This window comes from Salmo trutta, chromosome 14 (assembly GCF_901001165.1).
Source record: "Salmo trutta chromosome 14, fSalTru1.1, whole genome shotgun sequence".
NCBI classification, from domain to species: domain Eukaryota; kingdom Metazoa; phylum Chordata; class Actinopteri; order Salmoniformes; family Salmonidae; genus Salmo; species Salmo trutta.
The window spans coordinates 23,911,603-23,935,069 of NC_042970.1; the positions used below are offsets into that span (position 1 = coordinate 23,911,603).

Here is a 23,467-nt window from a genome sequence, read left to right on the forward strand (position 1 = left end):
CTTCCTCTCCTTCTCCCTCATTTCAGCAAGACCAGTCGAGATCGAAGTGTTTACACAGCTCTCATTTCCAGTGCGTTTATCCCTCGTCTGGAATTTGCTCTGGACCGGTTTGTGTAAACTTCACATAGCTCAGTTGCAGAGCGGAGAGCAGAGAGGGGAGGCTGGTGTCTCTGCCTGGGCGAGAGCAGCCGTGTGGAGAGACCTCAGTAACTACCTTCCTGCTATATCTGGCTAGTGTTACTGGATACATGTGGTATGCAAACAACCACCTCATTTTGCTGAAGTGCTAAGGACAAATGGGATTTTTAGAGTCATATCTTAATGCAGTGTGTTGTTTCACCTGTGAACACTTCTGTTTAATGTTAACTGAGTCTGATGCCAGTGGGTGGTGAGAGGAAATATAGCAGAATAGACCTGAGGGCATAGTCCTACTAGGTCAGTGGGCTGGATCAAAGCCAGTTTGAGCAGTGGCATGATGGCAGTGTTATCTAGATGCATGAGTCTTACTTAAATTGTTCTTGTTATGATGATAAAGCCGTTATAAAACCACCCTATTTTCTTCTGCTACATTTGACTAAATTCAGTTGCTCTCGGTCGATGCGCTTTAGCGCGCTCATCATGCTAGCAGGATAATTCCTGATGTTTCACTGTTTTTATTTAGTGCTGTGTGCTCCCTAACACTGACACACACACACAGACAAATTGGAAGCTCTCGGCCCGGCTTGTGTGTATGTGTGTGATGCTTTTTGCAATCTAAAGATCATAAGTCACGTGATGGAGAAAATAGGACACATACTTTAAAGGCCCAATGCAGCTGTTTTTATATCAATATCAAATCATTTCTGCGTAACAACCTTACAGTAACAACCTTACTGTAAAAGTTTTCCTTTAAAATTTACAAACTATTTCTCAAACAAAAATGTTGCTAGGACTGTCTGGGAGTGGTCTGAGTGGGGAGGGGAAAACCTAAAATTAGCTGTTTTTATTTTACCTTTATTTAACTAGGCAAGTGAGTTAAGAACAAATTCGTATTTACAATGACGGCCTACCCCGGCCAAACCCTAAACCGGACAACACTGGGCCAATTGTGCGCCGCCCTGTGGGACTCCCAATCTCAGCTGGTTGTGATACAGCCTGGAATCGAACCAGGGTCTGTAGTGACGCCTCTAGCACTGAGATGCAGTGCCTTAGACCACTGCGCCACTCGGGAGAACCGCTGCGCCACTCAGGAGTTATTGGCAGAGAGGTCTGGAACTCTTTGTTATTGGTCTATTAACTGATTAACCTCCTGGTGATCTTAACAGGCAAGGAGAAACTCCAGCCCGAGCAAACAGGCTGCTATTTTCAACCAGCAACTATCAGGAAATAACACTGATACATTTTTTTTCACACTTTTACAGTGTTTCTTTCATCAGCTGTTGTACAATATGATACAAGACAACATGAATTTTGACTGCACTGGGCCTTTAAATTATTAATCCCATTTTTGTTTGTCCAGATATGCATTTTCTGGTAGAGAACCATCTACTTGTTCATCACTTGAGGGTTACAGTCTTGATCTCTGGTATGGAGGAGTAGAGAGAAAGCATTTAGTCACGGTGGGATAACATGGCTGTATGATGGAGATGAGGAAAGGACTCCTGCTATGTTATAAACTGCCTTGTGGAGGCTCACAGGATTTAAGTTTTAAAACACACAATACACCTTCAATTGCTGTGATGTCTTAGACTTCCCCTGATGGTCTGACATCAGTCCTACAGCAGGCTGTGTGAGAGTGGAGCCAGTTGTTGGCCATGCCGCACGGCTGATCTCTGGCACTGACCCAGAATCAGCCTGTAACTAACTAACTCTGACTCTTCCCCTACCCACAGCCATGTCACACAGACCTGGGTCTGACAGCTCCACATTCAACTGTGTGTGTGCGTGCATGCCGAGTCAGAGCAGTAAAGCTCAGTAAAGCAGCTCTAAAACAAGGCTTCTGGCTGTAACTCCACTATTCCATTCCTAACTGTCCTCTCTGTCTTGTCACTGTCTGTAAATCTGTCCCCCAGGACCCAGTTGGCAGGAGAAAACACTGCTCTGGGAGAGAGAGGGTAACAGACCGGACACACACACGCACACACACATGCATACATTCCCAGTTAGTGTCGTCAATGTGTCAACCTTACGCTTCGGCACCATCTTGATGAGTCTGATGAATAGCGGGGCTGAGCTGCATTGTGGCCCCAGCAGTCTGTGTGGTGATGGAGGACTTCTTGATGGAGCATCTGCAGTACTGTTCTGATAAGGATCATTGTTCCGTCTCCACGGGAGCAGGCCAAATGACTGCAGTAGCTTTGGGTTGATGGGGACGATGTGTTTTACACTATAGGTGTGGTGCAGGATCTCTCCCTCTCTGTCATTCCATGTGTCTTCTCATCGTGCCACAATTCCCTTAGCCTATGATGCTTTACAGCTTGGAAAGTGTGTGTGTGTGCTGTGTGTGTTACTAAAATTAGACTGTAGAGCAGATGTGTGTGCATGCATTCTGGCCGTCTGACTCAGCAGCAGCTTCGTAGGGGCAGGAAAGTGGGTCAGTTGTGCCTGCTCCAAGGGTCAGAGAGAGAGGGCAGGGAAGGGAGGGAAATTACCACGGAAGAGAAGTATGGTTGGAGGGATGGTTGATGTGAGGGGTATGCTTGAGGAAAGGGAAAGAGGAGGGATTTGGGATTAGTAAGGTATTGCGTAAGGAGGGGAGAAGTGGAGGGTTAGAAAGGATAGCAGGGAAAGAGAGGTAGGACCAGTATAAAGCTTGGGTAAGGTTCAAATGGGAAGAGGGAAAGGATGATTGTGAAATTATTGTAGAAGGTCCTTCATATTATCAACATGAACCGATGTCCTGTTTTGCTAAACCTTGAGATCAAGCCTGTAACGTAGCGGTCTCAGGACTGGTCATTCAATCTTTGTCTTCTGTGTTGTGCATTAGATCATGTTGAAAGCTGACCTCGCTATTTGATCTATGTGTCTGATGTGACCAACATAACCTCTCTGCTGATAATCATCATTAACTAAAGTAGCAGCCAACTGATTACTGCAGGGCTTTGATGTCTTTATCAGATTTTCCAGGTGACATTGAGTGACATCTGCCCCCTGGTGGCATTGCTAAAAACTGGTACTACTAACTCAACTCCAATGACTGCACACGACTTGGGAGACTGTAATTTGATTTGTCAAATAAGTCATCTCTACTGCCCAATGAGAAGTCTGTATGATGAAGCTCAGTTCAAAAAATACTTTTTTCCACTCGCCACTGGTACTAGCTGTGTAACTTTGTCTGTCTGTGTCTGTCTGTCTGTCTGTCTGTCTGTCTGTCTGTCTGTCTGTCTGTCTGTCTGTCTGTCTGTCCATGTGTGCCTCCTTTGTATGGACCACAGAGAGCAATATTAGGCCGTTTTTGCTCCAACATGATTACATCCTCTAATTCAACCTCAGTAGTCACCCATTTACCCCATAGAGAGAGATGGAACAGAGAGCGAGTGGGAGGGAGGGAGGGATTTCAGGAGTGGAAAAGGTTGAGAGGGAGGGAGAGACGTGGCAGGAGACAATACATAGTAGGTAATTGAATCCAGGGAGATGCTAAACAGGAGAAATCAAGGTATCACACCACACCTGTCATTAATCAAAAAGCACAAACAAGGCTATACACTGGTTTGTCTGCATTCAGTAAATTGTGTGAGTAAGTTAGTGTGATACGGTATCAAAGATAACTATCTCAAAGAATCCTATAGACATTAAAGTGGGATGGTGTTTGGTTGGTTGATTGGGTGGGTGGGTCGGTTGGTGGGTCGGTGGGTGGGTCGGTGGGTGGGTGGGTGGGTCGGTTGGTGGGTCGGTGGGTGGGTGGGTGGGTTGGTGGGTGGGTGGGTGGTGGGTCGGTGGGTGGGTGGGTGGGTCGGTTGGTGTGTGCTTGATGTGCATTAGGCTATGTATTACTTAGCAGTTATGGCTTATTTTTAAAATGTTTATTTCACCTTTATTTAACCAGGTAGGCTAGTTGAGAACAAGTTATCATTCAGCTGGTGCTTAAAGCTAGTGAGGGAGGTAAGAGTCTCCAGCTTCAGAGATTTATGTAGTTCGTTCCAGTCATTGGCAGCAGAGAACTAGAAGGAAAGGCGGCCAAATGAAGTGTTGGCTTTGGGGATGACCAATGAAATATACCTGCTGGAGCCCGCGGGTGGGTGTTACTATGGTGACCAGTGAGCTGAGATAAGGCGGGGCTTTATCTAGAAAAGATTTATAGATGACCTGGAGCCAATGGGTTTGGTGACGAATATGTAGTGAGGGCCAGCCAACGAGAGCATACAGGTCGCAGTGGTGGGTGGTATATGGGGCTTTGGTATCAAAACGGATGGCACTGTGATAGACTACGTTCAGTTTGTTGAGTAGAGTGTTGGAGGCTATTTTGTAAATGACATCGCCGAAATCAAGGATCGGTAGGATAGTCAGTTTTACGAGGGTGTGTTTGGCAGCATGAGTGAAGGAGGCTTTGTTTTCCGAAATAGGAAGCCGATTCTAGATTACATTTTGGATTGGAGATGCTTAATGTGAGTCTGAAACGAGAGTTGACAGTCTAACCAGACACCTAGGTATTTGTAGTTGTCCACATATTCTAAGTCAGAACCGTCCAGAGAAGTGATGGGTGGGAGGGTGCGGGCAGCAATCGGTTGAAGAGAATGCACTTAGTTTTACTAGCATTTAAAAGCAGTTGGAGGCCACGGAAGGAGTGTTGTATGGCATTGAAGCTCGTTTGGAGGTTTGTTAGCACAGTGTCCAATGAAAAGCCAGATGTATACAGAATGGTGTCGTCTGTGTAGAGGTGGATCAGAGAATCACCAGCAGCAAGAGCGACATCATTGATATATACAGAGAAAAGAGTCGGCCCGAGAATTGAACCCTGTGGTACCCCCATAGAGACTGCCAGAGGTCCTAACAACAGGCCCTCCGATTTGACACACGATTTGACACACTAAACTCTGTCTGAGAAGTAGTTGGTGAACCAGGTGAGGCGATTTGAGAAGCCAAGGCTTATGTGGCGATACCATTCCAGCATGTTCTGAAAATATTTTGGGTATATCAGGTTTTTTCTGTCAATTCTCACAAAACTTCATTGGGAGGAAGAAAGTTTGACATGCTTTTTACATTTGTGTCCCAAACCATTTTGGAGAAAATCATGATGAAAGTGGCCATTTTAGACATATACAGGCCTCCTGTAAAGACCCTATGATCCGTGAACTGTACTGTACATGATACAGACATCTTGTCATTATGTTTGTATTTTCACATTGATTTATTCAACATTTAAAATATGAATATCTCAAAAGTGTCCATTTTGATTGAGCTTGTTTTTAGACATAGTTTGGAACAATATACTCTTCAAACATGTCTAGTTCTCAGACTGTCTCTCTGCTACTTTTGAATGTATGACCCATTTTATATATAGAATTTGACATTATAGGTCATTAACCCATTAACCCAAAACTATTAAATAACACATATGTAATCATGTAGTAACCAAAAAAGTGTTAAACAAATCAAATTCAGATTCTTCAAAGTAGCCACCCTTTGCCTTGATGACAGCTTTGCACACTCTTGGCATTCTCTCAACCAGCTTCATGGGGTATGCTAATTTTAATGTTCATATTTTGAATGTTGAATATATTCATGTAAACAAATGATTTCAGAATCTAGACATACTCTATATTTTAGAGCATATTATAAGGACTATAATTACACCAAGATGTAGTCGGTGTCCTGTATGGTTCACAGATCATAGGGTCTTACATGAGGCATGTACAGTATATGTCTAAAATGGCCATTATCATTATGATGATTTGTTGTTGTGTAAAGCATATCAAACATCCTTACTCCCAATGAAGTTTCTGTGTGAGAATTGACAGAACTATCTGAGATACCCAAAATATTTTCAGGCCATGCTGGCATGGAATGGCTGCTACAGCTCTCTAGACAACTGATGACCAGGCTGGCCACAGTGCTGGGTGCTCTAGTACTACTAATCTATGCAATGTTGTGGGGGGATGAAATAGTTTTTCATTATAAATAATTTACTAAATGATTTAGAATCATGCAGATTAATTTATCTCTCTTCCACATACCCACAGAAAGCACAGATACATGCATAGACATACAAAGCAAATGAATCTGAGAAGCACACTTCAGCAAGTGCTGCTCTCTCCAGTTATGGATCAGAGCAGGAAATTGACACATCTGTGGGAGCAGCTTTGGCGTATAGCTGAAATGAGTCCTGGGAAACATATTTCTGTGTGGAGGACTGAGATCGATAAAGCAATCTGGACACACAGCCATGCACAGGCACACACTTCTATTTTCTGAGTGCTTGTGTTCGTTTTTCGTTCAGTTGGTTCGTTCTTCAATGGCCTAGTCTGTAATGTTTAACATTCCTCATCTGCCGACCCAAGGCTTGTGTTGTGTGCCAATATCCTCAGTTAAACAATAAGTAATCTAAACTAGAAACGATGGAAACGTTCTCTCTCCACCTCCACCCCAGGTCTTGGATTTGAGGTGAAATTCTATAACTACGTTTCCCCCAACAGAGTATACAAATCCTATCAATAATACAGCTGTGTATATATAGTCATTTGTTGTGTGTTTCAGTGTATACCATGACTTCTGGCTTCTGGGAGGACTGCTATTCTGTTTGCTATATATTTTGCCTTGAATACCTCAGTGGCAGGCCATTAGGTCTCTCTGGAAAAAAGAGATGGCTTATCTCAATGGTATTAAACAATTTGCAGATAAAATATAAAGTAGTATATAAAAATACATTGTTTCTGTAGCTGAATCCATTAGATCCTTATATAATGCATGAGTATAGGGCTATTTGATTTTGAATTTTAGGACCCCTTTAGGTATTAAAACAAATGTGGCCTTTACTACAATAGCCCATAGAAACACGTTGAAAAACACAGACTACTTTTTGGGATGTCTCTTGGTCTGACAAACATCACTCTAGCTCTGCCACACAAGTGCGTCAACCGACTGTAGTGGGTTAATGACCCTTGGTGGAAGGAGGTGTGTGGTTGTGAACACACATTTAGTGGAATAGACAATGATATTACACTGAGTGTACAAAACATTAGGAACACCTGCTATTTCCATGAGACTGACCAGGTGAATCCAGGAGAAAACTATAATCCATTATTGATGTCACTTGTTAAATCCACTTCAAGCAGTGTAGATGAAGGGGAGGAGACAAGTTAAATACGGATTTGTAAGCCTTTAGGCAATTGAAACATGAATTATGTGTGTGTGCCATTCAGAGGGTGAATAGGCAAGACAAATGATTGAAGTGCGTTTGAACGGGGTATGGTAGTAGGTGCCAAGCTCACCATTTTGATTGTGTCAAGAACTGCAACGCTGCTGGGTTATTCATGCTCAACAGTTTCCTGTGTGTATCAAGAATGATCCACTACCCAAAGGACATCCAACTAACTTGGCACAACTGTGGAAGGCATTTGAGTCAACATAGGCCAGCATCCCTGTGGAGTGCTTTCGACACCTCGTAGAGTCCATGCCCTGACGAATTGAGGCTGTTCTGAAGGCAAAAGGGTTGCAACTGTGGCTCAGTTGTGGCTCAGTTGGTAGAGCATGGTGTTTGCAACGTCAGGGTTGTGGGTTCGATTCCCACGGGGGGCCAGTACAAAGAAAAAATGTATGTATGAAATGTATGCATTCACTACTGTAAGTCACTCTGGATAAGAGCGTCTGCTAAAAATGACAACAACAAAAAAAAATAGGATGTTTTGTACACTCTGTATGTTATTGTCCATTCGTGTGTTGCTTTAGGTCAGCTATACAATTATTGATTTTCAGTGGTGGTAGCAGTGCGCAACTGAGAATTGTATCATAAACTCATTAGATGAACTGTTTGTGTCAGGAATGCTGCAGCAGTCCTGATGTGGCCTGAAGTGTTTGTGTAGTTCACCACTGGTCCAGTTGGGGGCAGCAGACCCGGCTCACTGTCTGTCACCACTGCAGTATCCATGCTAATACCACTGGTGTTGCCATGGTGACTGGCCCGGCAGTAACGCAAGTGAGGCCTAATGTAGAGGAACGCAGAGGGCAGTGTTGAGCCTGGAGGGAGGGAGACAGAGACAGGCAGAGAGGAAGGGGGAGAAAGAAAATAAGCAAGTAGTACACTTATTTACAATGTGTTTATCACTGTCAATAATTCAATAAGTCTGATGCATGTTTTGCCAGTCAGAGTTGAGACCATATGTTCTTTCTGTCAGAGACAGAGTGGTGACTGACAGGCAGATATGAGGTTAGTTAGTAGCAGGAGAGTGTTTATTGACTGGGAGCCCTGATGGCCATGCCTTTAAAGTAATGAGAACTCCTCTCTCTCATTAGATAGCAGTAAATACTTTGGGGTCCCAGCAGAGACTAACGCCGACGGGGGATTTCGGCTGCTGGTAATGAAGGCTGGGCTGGACAGTATTTAACATGCTGGCCCCCTAAGCACAGATCTAGGATCAGATTATCCTACCCCTTATCCTAACCGTAACAATCAATGGCAGTAAAAGATATCCGGTAGCTCCATCCCACTGCTCCTCCTGTTTATTAATAACCCTGCTTTAATAGGCTGTCCAGAGGACACCCTTAGCAGAACACATTCTGAGATCAACATGCTGAACAGTTCATGATATAGTTAGCCATTTTTGCTTTTAACAACAGTACATGGCTGCTCAGCCAGACGAGACAGAGGAATGTTCTGTCTTGGCTTTGTCAGTAACTCAATGTGTTAATGACAGAGTTTACTGGATGTCTAGTATATTTTCTAGACCCAATTCTGACTTGTGCTCTATCTGCTTCACTGATTTCTGCTCTCGTAAAAGCCTGGGTTTTATGCACTCTAGAAGCTTATTACCTAAAATTGATCAATTGAAAGTGTGGGTTCACAATTTGATTAGCTGGTTTTAAGCATTAAACTTTCAAATAGCTCTTTGTTGACTGTTGCTGGGTATTATCGTCCATCATCAGCACCGGCCTGTACCCTACCTGCCCTAACCTCTCTCCTGGCCCATTACACTAAGTCTGAATTTTAAACTGGGACATGCTTAAACCACCTGAACAAGTCATATAGCAATGGGACTCCCTCAGTCTTTCTCAGATTATTACCAATCCCACAAGGTATGACTCCAAACACCCAGAAAAGGCTACTCTCTTTTGATGTTATCCCCACAAATAGTCCTGATATCAATTTGGTGTTTTCTGTATTGACCTTAGTGATCACTGTTTTACAGCCTGTGTTCGTAATGGCTGCTTAGTGAAACGACCTGTCCTGATTTGTCATAGACGCTTGTTAAACATTTTTAATGAGCAAGCCTTCCTTCATGACCTGGCCTCTATAAATTGGTATAGAATCAGCTTGATCCCCTCTGTCGAAGATGCTTGGACCTTCTTTTTTTACATTTCCAGTGGTATTGTTAACAAACAAGCCCCCATTTTAAGAAAATGAGAATGAAAAACAGGTTCAGCCCCTGGTTTGACCGTGATCTGGCAGAGTTAATCCACCTCAAGAATTCCATTTGGTGAACGGCTCGGCACACGCATACTCAGACTGACTGGCTCTCGTTCAGGCAAATGAGAAATAAGTGCACTCAGGCTATCCAGAAGGCCAAAGTTAGTTACTTTAAGGAGCAGTTCTCGCTCTGTGGGTCTAACCCCCAAGAAGTTCTGGAAAATGGTTAAAGACCCAGAGAATTAACCCTCCTCCTTACAGCTGCCCATGTCCCTTAATGTTGATGATGTGGTTGTTACTGACAAGGAGCACATGGCTGAGCTCTTTAATCACCACTTCATTAAGTCAGGATTCCTATTTGACTCAGCCATGTTTCCTTGCCCATCCAACATTTCCTCATCTCCCACCCCTTTTAATGCGACTAGCCCCGATGGTCCTCCCTCTTTTTCCCCTGCCTCGTTACAAAGTTTCTCCCTGCAGGCGGTCACTGAGTCAGAGGTGCTAATGGAGCTGGGTCAGATGGTTTAGACCCCTTCTTCTTTAATGTTGCAGCCACTCTCATCGCCAAGCCTATCTCTGACCTTTTTAACCTGTCTCTCTTCTCTGGGGAGGTTCCCATTGCTTGGAAGGTAGCCACAGGGTGCGTCCTTTATCTAAAGGGGGAGATCAAGCTGATCCTAACTGTTATAGGCCAATTTCTATTTTGCCCTGTTTATCAAAAGTGTTGAAAAAACTTTCTTGATGTCTATAGTATTCTCTCTGGTGTGCAATCTGGTTTCCGCTCAGGTTATGGATGTGTCACTGCAACCTTAAAGGTCCTAAATTATGTCACCATTGCCCTTGATTCTAAGCAATGTTGTACTGCTATTTTTATTGACTTGGTCAAAGCTTTTGATGCGGTAGACCATTCCATTCTTGTGGGCCGGCTATGGAGTATTGGTGTCTCTGAGGGGTCTTTGGCCTGGTTTGCTAACTACCTCTCTCAAAGAGTGCAGTGTATGAAGTAAGAACACCTACTGTCTCAGCCACTGCCTGTCACCAATGGAGTACTCCAAGGCTCAATCCTAGGCCCCACGCTCTTCTCAATTTACATCAACAACATAGCTCAGGCAGTAGGAATCTCTCTCATCCATTTATATGCAGATCATAGTCTTATACTCAGCTGGCCCCTTCCCAGATTTTGTGTTAAACGCTCAACAACAAAGCTTTCTTAGTGTCAACAAGCATTCTCTGCCCTTAATCATGTTCTGAACACCTCCAAAACAAAGGGCATGTGGTTTGGTAAGAAGGATACCCCTCTCCCCACCGGTGTGAGTACTACTTCTGAGGGTTTAGAGCTTGAGGTAGTCACCTCATAAAAGTACTTGGGAGTATGGTTAGTCGGTACACTGTCCTTCTCTCAGCACATACCAAAGCTGCAGGCTAATGTTAAATCTAGACTTGGTTTCCCCTATCGTAATTGTTCCTCTTTCACCCCAGCTGCCAAACTAACCCTGATTCAGATGACCATCCTACCCATGCTAGATTACGGAGACGTAATTTATAGATCGGCAGGTAAGGGTGCTCTCGAGCGGCTACAGTGAGGGGAAAAAAGTATTTGATCCCCTGCTGATTTTGTACATTTGCCCACTGACAAAGAAATGATCAGTCTATAATTTTAATGGTAGGTTTATTTGAACAGTGAGAGACAGAATAACAACAAAGAAATCCAGAAAAACACATTTCAAAAATGTTATAAATTGATTTGCATTTTAACGAGGGAAATAAGTATTTGACCCCCTCTCAATCAGGAAGATTTCTGGCTCCCAGGAGTCTTTTATACAGGTAATGAGCTGAGATTAGGAGCACACTCTTAAAGGGAGTGCTACTAATCTCAGTTTGTTACCTGTATAAAAGACACCTGTCCACAGAAGCAATCAATCAATCAGATTCCAAACTCTCCACCATGGCCAAGACCAAAGAGCTATCCAAGGATGTCAGGGACAAAATTCTACACCTACACAAGGCTGGAATGGGCTACAAGACCTTCGCCAAGCAGCTTGGTGAGAAGGTGACAACAGTTGGTGCGATTATTCGCAAATGGAAGAAACACAAAAGAACTGTCAATCTCCCTCGGCCTGGGGCTCCATGCAAGATCTCACCTTGTGGAGTTGAAATGGTCATGAGAATGGTGAGGAATCAGCCCAGAACTACACGGGAGGATCTTGTCAATGATCTCAAGGTAGCTGGGACCATAGTCACCAAGAAAACAATTGGTAACACACTACGCCGTGAAGGACTGAAATCCTGCAGCGCCCGCAAGGTCCCCCTGCTCAAGAAAGCACATATACATGCCCGTCTGAAGTTTGCCAATGAACATCTGAATGATTCAGAGGACAACTGGGTGGAAGTGTTGTGGTCAGATGAGACCAAAATGGAGCTTTTTGGCATCAACTAAACTCGGCGTGTTTGGAGAAGGAGGAATGCTGCCTATGACCCCAAGAACACCATCCCCACCGTCAAACATGGAGGTGGAAACATTATGCTTTGGGGGAGTTTTTCTGCTAAGGGGACAGGACAACTTCACCGCATCAAAGGGACGATGCACGGGGCCATGTACCATCAAATCTTGGGTGAGAACCTCCTTCCCTCAGCCAGGGCATTGAAAATGGGTCGTGGATGGGTATCCCAGCATGACAATGACCCAAAACACATGGCCAAGGCAACAAAGGAGTGGCTCAAGAAGAAGCACATTAAGGTCCTGGAGTGGCCTAGCCAGTCTCCAGACCTTTATCCCATAGAAAATCTGTGGAGGGAGCTGAAGGTTCGAGTTGCCAAACGTCAGCCTCGAAACCTTAATGACTTGGAGAAGATCTGCAAAGAGGAGTGGGACAAAATCCCTCCTGAGATGTGTGCAAACCTGGTGGCCAACTACAAGAAACGTCTGACCTCTGTGATAGCCAACAAGGGTTTTGCCACCAAGTACTAAGTCATGTTTTGCAGATGGGTCAAATACTTATTTCCCTCATTAAAATGCAAATTGTTTTATAAAGTTTTTGACGTGTTTTTCTGGATTTTTTGTTGTTGTTATTCTGTCTCTCACTGTTCAATAAACCTACCATTAAAATTATAGACTGATCATTTCTTTGTCAGTGGGCAAACGTACAAAATCAGCAGGGGATCAAATACTTTTCCCCTCACTGTAGATGTTCTTTACCATTTGACAATCAGATTTGCCACCAATGCTCCTTAAAGGACACATCACACATCACTGCACTCTATACTCCTCTGTAAACTGGTATTCTCTGTATACCCGTCGCAAGACCCACTGGTTGATACTTATTTATAAAACCCTCTTAGTCCTCACTCCCCCCTATCTGAGATATCTACTGCAGCCCTCATCCTCCACATACAACATCCGTTCTGCCAGTCACATTCTGTTAAAGGTGTCCTTAAGCACACACATCCCTGGGTCACTCCACTTTTCAGTTAGCTTGCAACTGGAACGAGCTGCAAAAAACATTCAAACTGGACAGTTTTATCTCCATCGCTTCATTCAAAGACTCAAACATTGAATTTCTTACTGACAGTTGTGGCTACTTCGCACAATGTATTGTTGTCTCCACCTTCTTGCTCTTTGTGCTGTTGTCTGTGCCCAATCATGTACCATGTTTTGTGCCGCTACCATGTTGTGCTGCTGCCATGTTGTTGTCATGTTGTGTTGCTACCATGTTGTTGACATGTTGTGTTGCTACCATGCTGTGTTGTCACGTGTTGCTGCCATGCTATGTTGTTGTCTTAGGTCTCTCTTGATGTAGTGTTTTGTTGTCTCTCTTGTCGTGATGTGTGTTTTGTCCAATGTATAACTTTTGTTTTTATCTCAGCCCCCGTCCCTGCAGGAGGCCTTTTGCCTTTTGGTAGGCCCGTCATTGTAAATATGAATTTGTTCTTAATTGACTTGCCTAGTTAAATAAAAAAATAAAACATATATAATCAAGCTGTTTGTTTCTGGGAAGAAGTGTAACAAATCTTCTGACTGCAGCAATTTACTAATCTGTCCGTTCTTTTATTTTTCACATTGCAGCTCAACTAGTAAAGTCAGGTGAGGAGTGAGTGTTTAGGGGTATTATTTTTGCAATGTGTTAATACAGATGAAGTCCCCTGCCAACAGAGGGCCTTGGCTGTGGCGGTGCCATGTCTTTTTGTGCCTGGCTGAAGAGCTTTACTCTGGGTGCAGTCACAGTGTGGAGAGTTGGCTGGCTGATCCTATAGGCTCTGTCTCTACTGGCCAGCCTTTATAGTGTTGTTGCCACTCACCAATGGTATTAGCTTTGTAGAAAATGACTGTTTCTGTCTCACTCCCTCCCTCTATGGATAGTGTAGTTGTGTGTCCATACTAAAAGCCTGCCTGCTGATGGGGGGGGGGGGGGGGGGCTTACTGAAATCTCTGCCAGGTGGGCTCTGTTTGGAGGAAATGTATTCACTAATTATCTGTTTGAGGAGGGATTTGAGGGAATCAGTGGTTGCCTCTCACCATTTCCCCCACCTCTACCCCCAGCTCTCTGCAGACCAGATTGAAACCATCAGAACCACAGTATGTGCTTTACGAAAAGCCTAGTCAGATATTTAAGATGGGTCATATGTGGTTTGTGATTCAGATCATGTGACTAGGGTTTTGTCATTGTCAGAATAGCAGCAGTCACAAAGAAGTAGAGGGGAACAGTGATTACATGGCTTTTACTGTCTCAGTCAGTGACTGTGTGTTTAGGTACAGTCAGACTGTAGCTCATATCCATTCAGTACCAGTTAATGGGATTATTTCTCTCCAGTGTGATTTGTTGGGCCTGGCAGCCTGGGACTTTATGGAGTTAAGGAGAGGATAGGGGTGGCCTGCTGACCTGAAGCTGTGTTTTGTAATGAATACCGTTTATTGATGATGAGTGTCTCCTAGATACAGCTCAAAGGACCATATCTGGGCCAGGGTTGTTAGGGTGTGTAGTATTAAGGTGTGGAACGTGGAAGCTAGTCTAGCTAGCCCATTAGACCAACTGGCATGCTAGCTAGATAGCTAGCTAGTAGCAAAGTGAGTGACCCTGTTGTGGAATCCTCAGTACAGTAGCAGCAGCTTGGTGTCAGACAGAGGCTAACAGCAGGTTGGCCTGGTCTTACCTAGCAGGCCATGGCAGCTGTCCAATCCCTTTGTTGTCGTGCTACTGCACAGACTGTTCTGTCCTCCTATAATGTACTGAGGCCAATGGACTGTTCCACTACAGCCCCGTCAATGTGGATGGGGCCGTGCCCGGCCCTCCATTTCCTGTAGTCCACGATCAGCTCCTTTGTCTTGCTGATGTTGAGGGATAGGTTGTTGTCCTGTCACCACACTGCCAGGTCTCTGATCTCCTCCCTGATGGCCGTCTCACTGTCGTCGGTGATCAGGCCTACCACAGTGGTGTTGTCGGCAAACTTAATGATGGTATTGGAGTTGTGCGCAGCTACGCAGTCATGAGTGGACAGGGAGTAGAGAAGGGGACAAAGCACACACCCCTGAGGGGCCCCTGTGATGATGGTCATTGTTTCGGATGTGTGGCTTGACTGGAATTCCAGGATCCAGTTGCAGAGAGAGTTGTTTAATTCCAGGGTCCTTAGCTTAGTGATGAGCTTGGAGGGCGCTATGGTGTTAAATGCTGAGCATTTTCACGTAGGTGTTCCAGGTGGGAAAGGGCAGTGTGGAGTGAAATAGAGAGAGCGTCTTCTGTGGATCTGTTGGGGCGGTATGTGAATTGGAGTGGGTCCACGGTGTCTGTTATGATGTTGTTGATGTGAGCCATGCCTTTCAAAGTATTTAATGGCTACAGATGTGAGTGCTTTGGGCGGTAGTCATTTAGACAGGTTACCTTGGCATTCTTGGGCACAGGGACTATGTTGGTCTGATTGAAACATGTAGGTATTGCAGACTGGGTCAGGGAGAGTTTGAATGTCAGTGAAGACACTTGCCAGCTGGTCAGCGCATGTACGCATCCTGCTAACCTGTTTAAAGGTTTTACTCACATTGTTTATGGAGAGCGTGATCACACAGTTGTCTGGAACACCTTGTTCTTTCATGCATGATTCAGTGTTGCTTGCCTCGCAGTGAGCATAGAAGGTATTTAGCTCATCCGGTAGGCTTAGGTCACTGGACGGCTCACGGCTGGGTTTCCCTTTGTAATCTGTGATAGTTTGCAAGCCCTGCCACATTCAACGAGCCTCCGAACCGGTGTAGTAGGATTCAATCTTAGTACTGTATTGACACTATGCCTGTTTGATGGTTCGTCGGAGGGCATAGTGGGATTTTTTTATAAGCATCCAGATTAGTGTCCTGCTCCTTGATAGCGGAAGCTCTAGCCTTTAGCTCATTGCGGATGTTGCCTTTAATCCATGTATTCTGGTTGGGATATGTACTTACATACGGTCACTGTGGGGATGATGTCGTTGATGCACTTATTGATGAAGCCGGTGACTGAGGTGGTGTACTCCTCAATGCCATCGGACGAATCCCGGAACATATTCCAGTCTGTGGTAGCAAAACAGTTCTGGAGCTTAGCATCCACTTCATCGGACCATTTCCGTATTGAGCGCATCACTGGTACTTCCTGTTTGAGTTTTTGCTTGTAGGCAGGAATCAGGAAGATGGTTATGGTCAGATTTGCCAGGGAGAGCTTTGTATGTGTGGAATAAAGGTGATCTAGATTTTCTTGGCTTTACTTGCACAGGTTGTCCTACTGGTAGAAATGAGATAAAACTGATTTCAGTTCAAGTAGTTCAAATGATTAGCTCAAGGAGATGGTGCTACCTCTCATCTCACACTGGGCTATCTGTGGTCAATGACTGATTAAGTCAGCTGACCAAGCACTTTCTAGAGGTGTGTGTGTGTGTTCCGTGTACACTGTATATTGAGTGTGTATCTGTTTATCTGTTTGCTGTTTGATATAATTTCCAGTCAGCACTTAGTGATTGTACACCACAGTGCACTGAGTGCTGCAGTAAGATGGATGGATGACCCTTCTGTGGGCTTTTGGCATGTTTTTAAGTGATTTCCTTTACTTGTACAGTAGGTAACAATTAGCAAATCAAACTTCAGTCTAAAGGGCCTGTGTCATCACAAGCATTCAGTCCTGTCTTGTTTATATATCGTGATGCTTAGTCACTTTACCTATGCCTACATGTACATACTGTATCTACCTCAACTACCACTTATCCCTGCACATTGATGTGGGATTGGTGCTCCTTGTATATAGCTTATTTCTTGTGTGTTTTATTTATCATGTGTTTTTGTTTCTTATTATTATTTAACTGTATTGTTGGGAAACTGCTTGTGAGCAAGCTGTTTACTGTAATGTCTACACCTGTTGTATTTTGCACATGTGACATAAATTTGATTGGATTTTTATTGGATTTTTTTGAAGAATGTATTTTGATTTTCTCTAAAGGATCTTTTCCATCAAATTAGACTGTCGGTCCCCTCCTACGAGAGGACAGGAGATGAAGAATTCAATGAGTTGTTATGTAATGGTTACTGGAGGCAGTGATTCACCAGACAGATCACCACTTTTATCCCTCTGTTAAGTCTTGTCATACTGCAGCACTACTGGATTACCCAATATTCTATCTTTAATCTGCCCACTGTTTCACAGTAACTCCCCTTCTGCCTTGTCCACCTTTACCCCTCGAGCCTCCGCTCCTCTCCTCCCTAGCCCCGGTATGTCTCCTGTTGGTTAGATCTTGGAGGGCTGATGGTGGTGATTTGCCTCCATGGTGGGGATCTGCTATGGAGGTCAGACTGCTGCTGGGACTGTCCAGTGTGTGCGTTACTCTCCATTGGTCTGAATAATGGCTGGCATTATGGCTGTTTAGGGATCAAGACATTAAGTTTGAACCCCAGGAAGAGTAGCTGATGCTTTAGCAGTCGCTAATGGGGATCCTAATAAAATACTAAATACTAAGACACAATGATATGCCTGGATGGGAGAGGGGAGGACCAAAGCCAGAATCTACTACTATAGAAGGCTTATGACACACACACACACACACACACACACACACACACACACACACACACACACACACACACACACACACACACAGCTGTAGGAGGTTTTCAAAGGGGGAGAATGTTATCATTCATGCAGAGACAAATCTCAAAGCAATTCCAGTGGATGGAGAGGAACAGAATGAGTTTGAGGGATGGCCATTAACTTTCCACTGTGGAGGAAGCACTGTTGACAGGTCTCTGTCTAGTCTGGCACAGTGGGAGTGGAGATGCAGTGAGGAAGGGCCTCACACGACTGAATGACTGAGAGCATTGCACCACACATAGAACTGTGTACTAGTCTGCCTGCTCTAGCAAGGCTAGCTGCCTCAATCATCTTATTAGAGGCCTCTGGCTTTATTTACCAGCAGAGTAGTCCTACACAGTGGTGCACACACACACTGTTTCCATGACAACACAATCTGGTGCTTTTCATTCGCCAGCAGACTGTTTGCCCGAGTTGGCCAAAAGCTGGCTCAGAGATTGTGGTTGGAATGTATCTGTCAATCACACAGAGGGGTGTTACATCATACAGATTACAGAAGCACAGAAATATAATAATGTATGTTCATTTTTGGTCATTGAGCTCAATGGATCATTATTTCACCACCCTGTACATTAATGCACTCTAGAAAACGTGGGTCCATTGCAGAAGGTACTGGCATGTAAATGGTGATAAAATCATAGCATATACTGTAGGTTAGTATGTATGTAATAAACTTAGTTCTGAGAGAGTAGTCTGGCTCTGTAAATGTTGTGTGAAAATTACCCTGCATGTGAGAATGTGCTGACTGGCATTGATGTACCGTGGGCTCTCCCAGTCAGTGTGATGTGTCAACAGGAAAGCGTTTGGCTCCTCTCTCTCTGCCACTAGCACTGTGTTAGCGGCTACCAGTTAGCCTTTCCCACTGTGTGTCTGAGAGACAGATGGCATAGCTGTGGGAGGGGGCTGAGCCACCAGGCAGCACTGGCACTACAGGACTGACTGTCTACAGTCTGGGAGAGAGAGAGCTAGCCAGGTACCCCTCCGAGTGACAATGGAAGGTTTGCAAGGGAGGGAGGGAGAACTGAGTCTCTGTTATATTATGCCTATTCATGTCCGACTGGTGTGTTTCTATCAATGACTGTATGTATGAATAGACAAAGCCATAGATCACATGACACCATTCATTCCTATGTAAAGACTCAATAGCGCATTGAAGCCAAATGAAGTACGTTAAGATGGTATTTCATGGAGACATAACTTGCGCAGTTTGAGCTGCTCCACAAAAATGTACCACGAAGATTGCAGTTTTTCCATTCACTATAATGAGGGATCCTGTTTTCTGCTAACAATGTCTGCAGTACCGCGGTCGGCCTTGACCCTCCGTGGCTTCAATGAGAGGGGCAGTCGTTCTCCCCTGCTTTCTATGGATGTAATGAAATGGACTGTGAGAGTGGTGTGCACACAAAATGCAAGGCAGCCATGTTTGGATTTGCTGCTGTTATATACAGTCGGGGCGTCCGTGTTGTGATGTAGTTAACACATGTCTTCCTGTTTGTCTGGCTGCCTACAGGAACCAAGCTAAATAAGGACCTGAAGCACTATCTGAGCCAGCGCTTCCTGAAGTCCTCACAGGACCACGAACTGCAGCAGACCATTCGAGACAACCTCTACCGCCATGCTGTGCCTTGTGAGTAGCACACAACCTTTTAAGTTCTGTTTTCTACTCCTCCTCATCGTCATCTTCTTCCTCCTAATCTTTGTGTTATTGGTTTAATGTCTTATGTTTACTGTGCTGGTTTGGTTTGTAGCTTTGGAAGGACTCGGCGCTGTTTAGTGAAGCTTCACGCTGGACATAAGGGGTTATGGCTACTCATTCTCATGTTCCTGTATGTCTCTGTGTCATCTGAATGGTCAAATGGGTTGTCAGGTTCTAAGGGAGCTTCTTGCCCCCCAGAGATACAGCTACTCAGAATACTATGCGAGTCGTGAGCACTGGATAACACACAGACGGGAGGAGATGGCTTCCTCCTCCCACTGATGATTGGAACCAGATGACCATGAAGCCCATGCTCTCAGTCCTCTTTAGCCATTCAATCAGACAGATATTTACTTTTCCCAGTACTATTTGATTAGAGTGAGAAGGTCCAGCGCATTCCATGGTTGATAGGCCTGGGGGCTTTCGCTCGATCAATAGACACAGTGATTAAACACACTACATCTTGATCAGAACCTCACGCCCATCTTCACTCCTATTTCTTCTCCGGATGTACAGTATATTACATGATGTCCAAGGATTTGGACCTGTTTTCTGTGGATATTCCCTTCTCTCTGTGGCCAGAGAGATAGATGGATGCCCTGTTCTCCACATTCCCATTTGGATCCTAAATCCAGCTGTGTGGACCAATCCCTGTGCAGCAGCTTCGATTATCATCCTTCTGATGTTGGAGATGGAATTCCCTGGTGTTAATGTGCTAGCCATGACAGACAGACAGACAGACAGACAGACAGACAGACAGACAGACAGACAGACAGACAGACAGACAGACAGACAGACAGACAGACAGACAGACAGACAGACGAAGAGCGATCAACTGGTGAGACCAGGAGACTGTGCAGTCATACACATAACATAGGGGAATAGAATGGGTTATTTTTAGGATATAGATGTGTAGAGGTCAGCAACTGCCATTTGGCATTTATGGATGGGATGGCATTCCTTGTTTTTTTGTTATACCAAACATACAGTATTTGATTTATTGGCTAGGTTACTTTAGTCCCCTCACCCAACCCACAATTCAATGTGTCTACTACATTATCAAGGCCTTGAGTAGTACGGCATTTCAACACTGTTAATTATATTCCTGTCCTTCAATGCCTTGTTATCCAAGCATGTTTTCTAATGCCCCAGATACATCCTTTAATGTGTGCATTGAGAGGCCTGATTGGCCTATAGCCTACTCCAGACAGGGCTTTTTCCTAATGATTCTCATCATTGGATTTTCAATTAGTTTATTCATGACCCTCTCACGCAAATTGCTGTCTGTATTCCAGGGGCTTTTTCCTCAGGACTTTATTGGAATTACCCAGTGTGCCATATGTCAGCCAGACAGGCCTGGATTGTGCTAGTCTGGTCATAATGGACGTTTTAATTACCAAAGGCCTAGCTCTTCTCTCCTGACTCCGACTCCCATTGACATCCTGATAAATGGTATTATGGTTAACCAAGGAAGGAAACATACCACCGAAGGTGTATTGTTGTACAATATGATATGCAGTAATAACAATACATGCATTAATTGGATTCATTTCTTACAAATAGACGCAGTATAGATGTGGAGTGAGAGAGGAGGTAAAAGGGCACCAGGACTGGTTATGTTTTCGGCCGTGGTTTGGTTTCTCCCCTTGCCCTTCCATAGATGTGTCTTTGGGTCAGCTAGGGCGTGTGCGAGGAGGCTGTGATTAATGGACAGAAAGCAACTGGAGGTGACAGATGGAGGAGTGTGCTGTACTCCTGACTGGAGAAATCCTCCTCAAGCCTCCCTTCTCTGGTGCTCAAACTCCCCTTCTCTTATACACACACACATCTCCGAGACTATGCTTGACTCCACTCTTTCATCATTCATATAATCAGAGTGTGTCTGTGATGTTATTGTCACCTGTCCTCAGTGCCTAGTAGACAGGAAGTGACCCGGCCAACCGGCTCTCCCTGCCTGCCCTTCTACAGATTCTATAGACTATTGTTGTGCTGGATGGGGAATATCAACTACAGTATAGACGAGCAGCGTAATGACTCTGGCTCCTTCTCCTGCCTTTCCTCACACTGTTGACTTCTCACACTAGCCTCACCACAGCCCCTCTCAATCTCCAGCTACCACAGTCCACTACTCTCTCTCTCTCCTCGCTCTCCCTTTTTCTCTCTCTTCTGTCTCCCTCTGCTACCCTCTTTTCCCTCTTCAATGTTCCGGCGTTGGTCGATTTCCCTGCGGTCACCTCACCTGCTCTGCATTCTGCTCTGCAATCCCAATCTTATTTTCGCTGCTGTAGCTGCTGCTCCCTCTTCTCCGCCGTTGTTTTCCTCTCGTCGCTGTGATGCTCTCGGCAGCAGCAGAGCTCTCCTCTCTGTGTTTGTGCCTCAGCCTGCCTGCCTGCCCTGCATAGAGAGATCAGCAGGATCCTTGCTGCAGTCTATGGGCTACCGCTCTACCTCTCTCTTCCTCTCTCCCTCGCTCTGCATCAAGGCAAGTGGGCTTTGATTTGTCTGCTGTTGCTGCTATTCTTTTTTGTGTGTGTGTGTGATGTATTGCCATGCTGGAGCATGGTGGATGGCTTGTGTATAGGCTAAAGTGATGGGGTCGGGGGTGGGGTTCGGGGTTGGAGAGGGGGTTGGACAGAAGCGAAGACGGACGATGGAGAGCGGCAGACACGCAAGCAGGCTCAGCTACATCTAGCACACAGGCACAGATGGGGGACCACTAGTAGGCTCAGCTACATCTAGCACACAGGCACAGATGGGGGACCACTAGCAGGCTCAGCTACATCTAGCACACAGGCACAGATGGGGGACCACTAGCAGGCTCAGCTACATCTAGCACACAGGCACCGATGGGGGACCACAAGCAGGCTCAGCTACATCTAGCACACAGGCACAGATGGGGGACCACTAGCAGGCTCAGCTACATCTAGCACACAGGCACAGATGGGGGACCACTAGCAGGCTCAGCTACATCTAGCACACAGGCACAGATGGGGGACCACTAGCAGGCTCAGCTGCATCTAGCACACAGGCACAGATGGGGGACCACTAGCAGGCTCAGCTACATCTAGCACACAGGCACAGATGGGAGACCACTAGCAGGCTCAGCTACATCTAGCACACAGGCACAGATGGCGGACCACTAGCAGGCTCAGCTACATCTAGCACACAGGCACAGATGGGGGACCACTAGCAGGCTCAGCTACATCTAGCACACAGGCACAGATGGGGGACCACAAGCAGGCTCAGCTACATCTAGCACACAGGCACAGATGGCGGACCCCTAGTAGCCCTTTTTCTCTGCCTAATTTTATCCTGCATGGTTTGTATGTGGCGCATAACTTTGCCTTGTGCTTTTCACAGGCAGAAGACTGTCCTCTGTCTATAATGTGTCAGCTTGCATAAGTACTCGTCTGTCTGTGCATATGTGTACAATAATTTCGCTACACTCGCAATAACATCTGCTAACCATGTGTATGTGACCAATAAAATTGGATTTGATTTGATGTTTCTGTTTGTGCCCGAAAGCTATTGGATGATGGTAGAGTAGATGTGTGGTGAGTGAGTGTATCTGCAGATTCTCCTAGCATCAGCTCAAGATGCCACCTGAGCAGATGTTATTGCGAGTATTCTCTCTGCATTGCAGATTACAGAAAGGGAGCTTCACAGTATAAACCATTAGACAGGTATATAGGCAGGGAGATGTTATCGGTGTCCTCTAGTTTCATCTTTACCCTGTTCTTTCCCTTGTATGGTTGTTTCCTTCAGGCTGGAGGATGGTGCCGTCTGTAGCATGTCGTACTGTTCACTGTGTCTAAGCATTAGCTGGGGGTTAGCAGGGAAACGCTCAGTTCTGTGTAGCCTACATCTCACTCAGAAACAGACTGACATAGTCAAGCATCAGGTGGGCTGAGGGAAAACAACCAGGTTTGTGATGTGTAGCTGCGTTGTTGAAAACCTACAGACCGTTTCTTTGTCTAGGCTATGCTGATGGTGTGTGTGTGCATGTCTACATGTACATGGTTTTGGGTAGTTGGTATTTGTATATCTGATCCACCAGTCTGACTGACACCTGTAAGGGCTGCAAGGCAGGTGTGTGGATGTTATTAACCTCTTGGGGCTAGGGGGCAGTATTTTCACGGCCGG

General features: G+C 45.1%; 1 protein-coding gene across 8 annotated transcripts in view; it reads left to right on the forward strand.

Moving 5' to 3' along the window:
* The window catches only part of magi1b (membrane associated guanylate kinase, WW and PDZ domain containing 1b), a 175,496-nt gene that overhangs the window by 57,971 nt on the left and 94,058 nt on the right, over window positions 1-23,467 (forward strand). For all 8 annotated transcript variants that reach the window (XM_029774960.1, XM_029774964.1, XM_029774962.1 and 5 more), the window contains exon 2: window positions 19,139-19,255. In XM_029774960.1, the coding sequence (XP_029630820.1) occupies window positions 19,139-19,255 (117 nt within the window). The remainder of the gene's footprint in view (window positions 1-19,138; window positions 19,256-23,467) is intronic.